The following is a 10,430-nucleotide window of genomic DNA, read 5'->3' on the forward strand; positions in this document are numbered from 1 at the left end:
ACCATTCTATAACAGTGTGTTAAAAGGGAAGGCGGGGTGGGGGTGAGCGAAGGAGAGAGAGGGAGAGAAGAGAGCCTGGAAAAGCAGCACACCAAAAAGGTAAAAGTGGTTCTCTCTGGGGAGTAGGACCAGGGGAGCAATTACTCTCTTGCTTCTTCCCTCATCTAACATCCTTCTCCTTTCTGATGTTTCTACCATGAAATTGTATCACCTGTGCAGTAAACAAAGAGAGAATGAAAATGCTTTTTAAACCAAACCACAGGGAGAAGAGGCAGCCTTTAACCTACAAATGGCACAGATTAGTAAGATTATTCACAACGCCCTTGGTAGGGGTGGGCGGGGGAGAGGAAGGGGAGGAGAGGAGAGGTGGAGAGAGAAAATAGGAAGGGGAGAGAGAGAGAGGGAGAGAGAGAGAGGGAGAGGGAGAGAGAGAGAGAGAGAGAGAGAGAGAGAGAGAGAGAGAGAGAGAGAGAGAGAGAGAGAGACAGAGACAGAGAGAGAGACCTGCACTCCCAATACAATAAACACACTGCTGGTGGGTTGGCGGGGGAGGGCTGGGGGTAGGGGGTTGTAAACCGGGTGTGAGCCAAGGTTTGGCTCTGCTGGCTGGCTAGCTCCTGGGATGTCTTCATCGCAAGGTGGCCTCCTCGTCGGTGTCTTCCTCGAAATCCTTGACGTCAGCACTAGTGGACTGCCTGGCCCAGGCTCCCCTTTCGGCCTCTCGTTCTTTATGCGACTTGAATCTCCCGACGAAAATTTTGCGGTAGTTCAGGAACATGCCATTCATCACGTCGATGGCCCGCTCCGCGGATTCCTGCTTTTGGAAGTGCACGAACCCGTAGCCCTTGGGCCCCTTTTCGTCACAGGCCACTTTGCAGGAAAGGATGTTGCCGAACGCCGAGAAGATGTTGTACAGCGCCTTGTTGTCGATGGTCTTGCCCAGGTTCTTGATGAAGACGTTGCCCACCCCGCTCTTGCGGAGCGACGGGTCCCTCTGGGACCACATGATGCGCACTGGCCTGCCCTTTATGACATCAAAGTTCAGGGTCTCCAGGGCCCGCTTGGCGTCCACCGGTTGCTGGTAGTTGACATATGCGTAGCCCAATGAGCGGCGGGTGATCTTGTCCCTGCAGATGCGGATGGAGAGGATGGGCCCAGCTGGACTGAATTTCTCGTACAGCATTGCCTCGGTCACCTCAGGGTGCAGGTCGCCCACGTACAGGGAGGCCATCGGAAAATCTGGGTTCCCCTCACAGCCCCCGCGGGTCTCAGCATCCGCATCTGCATCCGCGGCGGCCGCCGCAGACGCCACCGCGGCCGCCACCCCCTCATTCGCATTCGCATTCGCATCCGCATCCGCATCCGCATCCGCATCCGCATCCCCCTCCCCCAAGGGGGTCCCCGCAGCCTCCGCTGCGGCGGCGGCTTCCGCCGCGCTGCTGCCCTCCGCCACCGCCACCGCCACCGCCGTTGCCGCCCGGGCGGCCACCGCCTCCCCCGGGGTGGCCTCGGATGCTGCCTCCTCTATTGAGGCCTCGGCCTCCACCTCAGCCTCCACCTCTGCTTCCGCCTCCGCCACGGAGGCCTCCGCCACGGCCTCCGCCACGGTCGCCGCCGCAGCCTCCGCCGCCTCCGCCGCCGCCGCAGCCGCTGCCGCCACCGCCGCCGCCACTGTCGCTGCTGTCGCCACGGTCGCCGCTGCCGCCGGGCCGCTGCCGCGACCTCCCTTCCCGCGAGCTGGGGGACGGAGAGGCGGGGGAGGGCAGGAGGGCCGGTGGGTGCCGGAACCCAGACCCGATGCGCAAGCGGGAGCTGGCGCAGGGGATCCGAACTGGCGAGTTCAAGTCACCTGGGATGGCAGGTGTTGCCAGGAGCGGGCCGGTGCGAGTCGCAGCAGCCTGCAGCCAGCTGCTGTTGCCGCCGCCGCTCGGTCGTGGGCTAGCGCGCAGGGTGCGGGGCGCGGGCGGGCGGGCGGCGTGTGGTGGGGGGCGGGGGGTGTTGGCGTCTGTCGTCCGGGCAGCTGGGAAGGCTTCTGTCTCTTTGGTTCCCCCTGTGGCTGCTGCGGGGCTGCGGGGCCGCGGGGCTGCGGGGCTGCGGGGCTGCGGGGCCGCGGGCGGTGGGAGAGGACGCGAGCAGGAGCGGGAGCGGGGGCGGGGGCGGGAGCGGGAGCGGGAGCGGGAGTGCTCAGCCACTCGGGTCGCCTGAATATTTATGAAAAGGGCGCCAGGGAAAGGGCTGCGCTGTAGACCGAAGGGATAAGGGTTCGATTCGGAAGGGAGCGTTATTTTTATCCCCTCTCTCCACATAATGGAACGTTTAAATGATTAAATCAAGTACCTTGCAGGAGAGGGTGGGGTGGCCTTGAGGATACACTCAAGGCCTCAGTACATGCAGTCTGGAAGTGGGGGAATCAAGAGCAGCCTGTCTCTAGTACTGTCCTCAATGATAAGGTGAGGAAAGCCAAACCCAGGGCTGGGAACAGGGCCTGGTCCAGAGCCAGGCACTTGTTTATTCTTGGCTCTGCTCTCAAGGCGCTGAGGTTCCCAACCTGGACCAAGAAGTACATATTCAGGTTCAAAAGATAAACCAAAACAAAACCTGAGCTCTCTCTCTAGAATGAAGTGCCTGGTCCCAGACCACCAGCTAATATTTATGGAAAGCTTATCAGGTACTTGGTACTGGGGGCTAAGGGGCCCGCAATGTGTTAAGTGAGCAGGGAGTGTCGATGTGCTGGAGGTGTGGAGCAGGGTGAGAAGAGGTGAGCAGTGTGTGTGTGGTGAGAGCAGAGAGGCCACACAGAGCCAGATGCTGGGCGTATAGACAAGGGAGCCACCATGAGAGCTGAGTGTAGCAGAAGCTACAGTCCCACTTCCTCCAGAAAGGAGAACCAGCCACTAACTCTTCTTGGTAGCAATTAAATGAGGCTGCACCAAAGACAGAACCCCCGAGGTGGGCTCCGAAACATGAGGAGCAGTCCACCATGTCAAGGCAGGAAGGCAGGCATTCCTGGCAGAGGGATCAGTCAGTGCCCACGGCCCTTTGTCATGAGAGCACATGCTTGGTCGCTTCTGGCCATGCCTAATCATCTGGCAGGGCCAGAGCTCATGGTCTCCAAGAGTACATGGTAGCAGACAGGGCTGGAAGGTGTGGGACCCTGAGAGTCAAGCTAAGGTGCTTCGACTGTATACCCGAGGTCACAGGGACCACTCAGCATGTTCAAGGAGGGAAGCAGTATGATCAGAACTTTAGAATGAGTACAAATTAAACATCAATGTGCATGTATAAGTGCACATTTACACATACGCGCACGTACAAAACCAAGACAGGGCTGACAGAACACAAGGAAGAAACTCAGATGTGACCAATTCAAAAAGAGTCTGAACAATCCTTCCCTCTGTCCCTTTTCATTCCATAAATAGGGGTCTCACATTTACCGTGAGCCAGTGGGGCCAGATATTTAAAAAGAGAAAACCATAGTGCCTTCCCTCAGGATGCCTGCACTCTGCTAAAGCTCAGCCTGCCCCCACAGAAAACAGAAGTGTCAGCAGAGGACTATAAGTGCTATGTGATTGGACTATGTTGGCCATGGAATTTCACCTGCCTGGCATATATTCTCTCATCCTCTCCTCCTCTGCCTTCTTTAGGTAAGTAAAGCTGTTTTCTGTGGTTGCAGTGATGGCTGGATCTTGGCAGTCATACATGATAGAACAACCGTGAACCTGAGGAAGTGACTGAGTCACTGTGGGGTGAGAGACAGTGAGAACTCTTCATCACTGGCTGGAAAGCATCCCAAGGTAGCTGAGAAGCAGATACACAGACATGTACCTCTCCAGCTTGCAAAGTCCAGCTCTCTGCCTGTAGGCAGGGCTAGAGCCAGCAAAGGCAAGGGACAGAGACCTAGGAAAAGTGTGCTGTACAGCGCATGCCTGACCAAGGTGATCACTGTCACTGCGGTTAAGAGCCATCTCCTGGGGGTCTAGGTTGCTTGCAGGCAGGGAACAGATGAAGCTGTGCCTCACCATTTCCAGGTTGGTGTCCAAGAGGGACCTGAGAAGGCAGAGGCCAAGGGGGAAGCCATGCTCGCAGAGGGGTAGGGGATGTGGCGAGGATGAGAAGAGCTTCTCGGCCCATTGTTAGGAAACAGAAATGACAAGGAAGACCAAGTCAAGGACCAGGACTCAACAAGATCTCCTTCTCTGGCCTTGGCTTCCAGTACACAGAGCCAACAGAAATCAGTGAAACAGCAGGAGAAGGAAGTTCAGGGAAGTCATGCTATGGCTAGCAAATCCCCAAACCTGAAAACAATTCCTACCATCCCGAAGCTCTAGCAACAGGAACAGGGTTACCAAAGTGACAAGGACACAGCTGGGACTGCTCCCCAAGTCCTTTCTCAGGGGCCTCCATGGAGTCGAGTTTCCACCTCCTTTTTGTTTTTTGTTTTTAAAGTTACTTTGTGGTCAGTTTCTGCCACCTGCAAATGGAATGTGTTCTGACCACTACACACTGTGACAGGGGCAAAAATAAAGAACCCTGTGGAGCCTCAACAGAGGGAGGGGAAGTTTCCTTTCCTGTGGGAGGAAGTGCTGCTGATTTTATTTATTCAGTGATTCAACAAATATTCCTGGAGGATCTTCTATGTACCGAGTATTCTGCCAGCCAGACCGTCCCTGCACTTGCACTCAGGGAGCTTATTTTCTAGTGGGGAGACAGACAATGGACAGACGAGGGAATATGAAAACAGTTAAAGGTTGCTGTGAATGCTCTCGGGCATATAAACAAGGTGATTTGGTACATATTGCCTAGAACCCCAGAAAAGTGGCAAAATGGGAGACACGAAGCTCAGGGAAGGCCTTTCTGAGGACAATGATAAGCCGCCAGTCTTTCAAGGAACCAAGGGGGAAACCTGCCCAGCAGAGGGAACAGCAATTCCCCTGGCCCTGTGGCAGAAAAGAGAGGGTGCTGGGGGTGGGGGTGGGGGCAGAAAGGGTGCCAATGTTGCATGGAGCCCAGTGTGAGAGGGGATAGAGGAAAGAAAGGGAGGAAGGTGCAGTGGTGGGTGGTGCCATGATGAAGAGTCTGGTTCTTCTTCAGAGGGCTCAGGAGAGCCAGAGAAAGGATTGAAGCAGGTAGTAGCATAATCTAATGCTTATTGAGTGGTTTCTCTCTAGCCCTTCTGTGTGGGCAATATCACAAGTGGGCAGGGCACAAAGGAAAGCAGGGAGACCAGTTAGGAGGCTCTTGCAGTAGTCCAGTCCAGAGACAGCAGGGGCTTGGCCCAGACTGGAAGCCTCAATGTGGAGACTAGTGCATGGATTCACATGATATTTTGGAAGTGGAAGAGACAGCACTTGCGAGTGGATTAGAGGCAATCAGGGAACAAACTTAAGAAATGAACGATTACTACAAGAGTGTTTTCTTGCACATCCTCATCAGAGGTCTATGTACGGTCGTAGGAAAGACAGAGAGTGGGCATGGTAGATTTGGAAAAGGGAGAAAGACAGATGGGTATGTGTGTCAAGAACTCCTATTTGCACAGGTTTAGTTACTGAAGTCTGCTTGTCATCCATAGAGGCTGGAGAAACAGAAATGCTGAGACAACAGGACACAGTTAGGGTTTAAAGTCACAAAAGTGAGTAGGATCACCCAGAGAGAGTATAGCCAGGAGAAGAAGGTACAGGGCTACTCCCTGAGATACTCTGACATTTAGAAGTTGGGTGGGGAACACAAGCCAGCAGAGGAGATTCAGAAGGACTGGACAGTGAACAGGACTCCTCTCTAAGGCCTTGCATGTCCAAACGTGTCCAAACTTCTCGCCAAGGCTTTTCATCACCAGCCTCAATGTCCTCACTGAGACTCTGCTCTCAATGCTCCTAGCTGTACCTGCATGGGAGTTGGCTTAAAATGGGACAACAACAACTTTGTGTGCTTGGGTTTGGACTTCGCCTGCTGATAATTTCTCAGTGGAGCTTTCAAAAGAGAGAGAGGTTCAGATGCAGAGAACTTCAAAGAGTGGGGTAGGCACTGCTCTGCTATTTCATGTGGCCCATCTCCCTTTTCCTTTCAGGAGGGAGAAATCAGAATGAGTGGGGATGCAGTTCAGAGAGCAGAGGAGAGGAGAAGAAAAGAAGGAAGAAGGAAGAGGACTGGGGGTGGGTGGGGGGGAGGACACCAATGAGAAGAGGGACAGATCAACTCTACACACAAAAGTAAATCAAAACACCAAAAACAGGGGTCTATGTAAGGAAGCCTCTTCCCGTGAATTGCTCGTTGCATGGCTGCAGGGAGGGTGTTTAGGGGCATAGAGAATGAAAACATACCTGTATTTCGGGGTAGGGAAATTGTTTCTGTCAATTCGCACCGTCCACACGCCACCTCCCACCCCAACCCCATCACTACCAAATTCCTCTAAATAAAAATAATTGTGGGATACAGGCCAACAAAAACCGTCAGCCTTAGGCTGTTGTTTAGGGAGAATTGGAAAGCGTTTGGATATGCCCCTGTTGTTTAGTAAATGGCAACAATGATTACTAAGTTGTCCTGAGTCAATACAACAAATTTAGCAAATGGTCCTTTGGGTCCTTATAAAGTGAAGAGTTGACGGAGACAGATTTGTATATGGGGCAGGGATGGAATGGTAGTCAGTCCTGGAGAAATAAGAACCCCAGGACATGATGAAATACGTACAATTGTGTTTATCACAGAAACATTCATATTGGGCAAATTAGGGCACAGAGCAAGTATGCATCAGTTGAGGAATGACTGATACATTGGCAGTGCAGCCATTCTGAGGATTATTATACAACCATTAACAAGTATGAGTTATATCTATACAAGCAGATTTAAGGGGATTTCCAGAATGTGCTACTACCAGGCAAGAAAAGCAGGTTTGTTTTCGTCATTTTGGTGCAAACAAAAGGAGATGGGCCTTGGAGCCAGATTGGCTGGTAGGCTGAATTTCAGAGCAAAACACTTAACCACTCTTGAGCCTCTGTGTGTGCTCAGAGTTTGAATTTCAGAAACCTTAATTAAGCATCTTACAAATTTCCTTTGTAACAAGTAGTTTTGCCCCAGCTCTGCTTAGAAACCGAGCCAAAGGGCTGTATTGACTGATGGTTTTTACACAGCATTCCAGATATTTTTCTCTCTGAGAACCAATTCACCTTCTAACACACGCTTAAAGCTTTAACTCATGCCCTTCTTTGTTATAATTTTAGGCAATTCACAGAACTGATTTTATAACAATATACCTACAGATACACCTCAGGCCATGACTTAATAGTTGTGCTTACTTTTGTCAAGGTACTTTACCCCCTTTTTTTCCATCTTAGCTTTGGAGTCCTCATCTGTAGAAAGGGATATTTATAAGGATAACAAGTGATAATGTATGTTAAAGGTTTTTCACAGTGCCTGACACGCATTCAATGCCCAATACAAGAGACTCCTTATTAATCTTATTGCCCTCTGTCCTGGGGATGTGCTTGTTCAGCTGGTTTTTGAAGGTCCAGTGTCTTGTCTTTCTGGTGCTCCAGGCAGCCTGGAATTTTCTCTCTAACCAGGAGCAAAGTGTCAGTACAGAGGGAGTCTGATCCTCTGGGTTCTCTGGCCTGAACTCGCTTAGCTCACACTCTCATTGAGCTTTTCCGTGCTAGCCCCAACCATAGGACCTTTTTATGATCCACTTACTTATTTTCTGGAGGCCCAGGGTCTCGCACATTAATTAACACATGAAAGCATGGCATTTTCTGTACTCAAGGAAACCACCCAGAAGATTTAATAACATGATCTCAACAAAAATGGGATATTGAGATGGGAGAGAATTTTCTGTCAACTGCTATTCATCCTTTTGAGCAACATCTTGGGGGCCATTTGAGAGGTAATTTACTCTAAGGTAATATACTCCTTCAGCTTCTTTGCTACAGGCTACCGAACACACTTTGATGTCTCCATGATGTCTCTGGAACAATATTACCAATATTCACCATTGTGATGTGATGCATTCATGGATTACTGAAGCGTGAGTTGGCTGATCTCCAGTATCATGAGCTGCTGATCAATTTTAGGTTTTCACTTTGTTTAATAGATGTAAAATGAAATCTCCTTCAATGTGGTAAAATCTTGCTAATGTCAAGGTGATTAACCTTGGAACTTCCTCCCATACAGATCATCTTTTTAGAACTGTCTCCAAATAATTGTTTTTAATTTAAATACACACACACACACACACACACACACACACACACATATATATATGCATGGTAAATATAATAGGGATGATCAGAAAGTACAAAGGAGCTTATGATAAAAAGCAAAGATTCAAGCTCCCATCGCTTCCTACTCTCCAACTGTGCTTCCCAGAGTAGACCACTGTAACAATTTCTGTTTGCAGTGTTCTGACCATTACCTCATTATATCTAAAGAAAATGCCTAATCTGCTAATTCAATAATTCACCAACTCCAGACATCATCAAGTGACCATCCTCTACCAGAGAGGAGGATTTAACTCACTCACACTATCTTCAATCTGCCCTCTCTTTCTGGCAATTTTTATATCTTTTGATCTTTAGTTCTTCTGTTGGTGACTCTAGTAACTTTAAGTGATATGCTTAACTCTCAGTTTCTAGCATACACCTTCGTCAGTTTCCCATAAAATAAGGATATTAGCACCCCTCCCCTTCCCTTAGCCTCTCCTCCATCTTTCTATATCCTCTTTTCCAAACAGACTGCTGCTCATTGACATCCCCTTCTGAAACCTTAATTGAATTATTTGGGCTTTGAAAAGCAACACAAGCCTTGTACCTTTTAATGAATCTCTAATAATGTTGGCCACAAGGGCCACATTTCTTCACACTTTAAGGTGGGCCACTAGAGGGCGGTTAATCCTGGTATCAAGCTTGAATCCTTTCTTTTCCTGGATTTTATGAACTCCTGAAAGGTATGCCACATTTGAGGGTTTTTTTTTTAAAGTTTATTCATTAAGTATTTTTTAAATTTTTGTTGGTACATAGCAGGTGTATATATTTATGGGGTACATGAGATGTTTTGATAAAGACATTTAATGTGAAACAAGCACATCATGGAGAATGCGGTAACAGTCCCCTCCAGTGTTTATCCTTTGTTTTACAAGCAATCCAGTTACACTCTTTTAGTCATTTTAAAATGTACAATTAAGTTGTTATTGACTGTAGTCATCCTGTTTTGCTATCAATAGTGTGTCTCATCCATTCTTTCTATTTTTTTATGTACTTATTAACCATCCCCACCTCACTCACCAACACCCCACTAGTTTTCCAGCCTCTGGTAACCATCTTTCTAGTCTCTATGCCATGAGTTGAACTGCTTTCATTTTTAGATCCCACAAATATGTGAGAACACGCAATGTTTGTCTTTCTGTGCCTGGCTTATTTCGTGTAACATAGTGATCTCCAGTTCCACCCACGTTGCTGCAAATGAGTGGATCTCATTCTTTCTTGTGGCTGAATATTACTCAATTGTGTATATATACCATGTTTTCTTTATCCATTTATCTGTTGATGGACACTTAGGTTGCTTCCAAATCTTAGCTATTGTAAACAGTGCTGCAACAAACATAGGAATGCAGATATCTCTTCACTTTACTGATTTCCTTCCTTTTTGGTATATACTCAACAGTGGGGTTGCTGGATCATATGGTATATCAATTTTTTGTTTTCTGAGGAACCTGCAAACAGCTTTCCATAGTGGTTTTACTAATATACATTCCTACCAACAGTGTACAAGGGTTCCCTTTTCTCCACATCCTGGCTAGCATTTATCATTGCCTGTCTTTTGGATATAGGCCATTTTAATTGAGGTGAGATGATATTTCACCGAGGTTTTGATTTACATTTATCTGGTGATCAGTGATGTTGAGCATCTTTTCATATGCCTGTTTGTCGTTTGTATGTCTTCTTTTGAGACATGTCTATTCAGATCTTTTGCCTATTTTAATCTGATTGTTAGATTCTTTTTCCTATACAGTTTCTTGGGCTCATTATATCTTCTGGTTATTAATTCCTTCTCAGATGGATAGTTGGCAAATCCATTCTGCGTGTTGTCTCTTCGCTGTGATGATTGTTTTATTTGCTTGCAGAAGCTTTTTAACTATATGTGATCCCATTTGTTTGTTTTTTCTTTGGTTTCCCAGGCTTGTTGGGTATTACCCAAGAAATTTTTGCCCAGTCCAATGTCCTGGAGAGGTTTTCCAAAGTTTTCTTGTAGTAGTTCCATAGTTTGAAGTCTTAGATTTAAGTATTTAATCCATTTTGATTTGATTTTTGTATATAGTGAGAGATAGGCTATGGATTCATTATTCTGCCTATAGATATCCAGTTTTCTTAGCACCACTTATTGAAGAGACTCTTTTCCCCAGTGTATGTTCTTGCCACCTTTGTCAAAAATGAGTTATCTGTAGG

General features: G+C 48.3%; 1 protein-coding gene across 1 annotated transcript; it reads right to left on the reverse strand.

The window, feature by feature from the left end:
• Positions 1-581: 581 nt before the first annotated feature.
• LOC115898786 (polyadenylate-binding protein 1-like 2) lies at positions 582-1,246 on the reverse strand. Its single transcript, XM_030934770.1, has one exon. It carries the CDS (start codon positions 1,229-1,231, stop codon positions 629-631), a length of 603 nt encoding a protein of 200 aa, XP_030790630.1. The 5' UTR covers positions 1,232-1,246; the 3' UTR covers positions 582-628.
• Positions 1,247-10,430: the final 9,184 nt, after the last annotated feature.

This window comes from Rhinopithecus roxellana, chromosome 7, assembly GCF_007565055.1.
Source record: "Rhinopithecus roxellana isolate Shanxi Qingling chromosome 7, ASM756505v1, whole genome shotgun sequence".
In the NCBI taxonomy this organism is placed as follows: domain Eukaryota; kingdom Metazoa; phylum Chordata; class Mammalia; order Primates; family Cercopithecidae; genus Rhinopithecus; species Rhinopithecus roxellana.

Bases quoted from the DNA above. Each gene is read 5' to 3' on its own strand.
- LOC115898786 (XM_030934770.1), bottom strand. From the start codon at position 1,231: ATGGCCTCCCTGTACGTGGGCGACCTGCACCCTGAGGTGACCGAGGCA.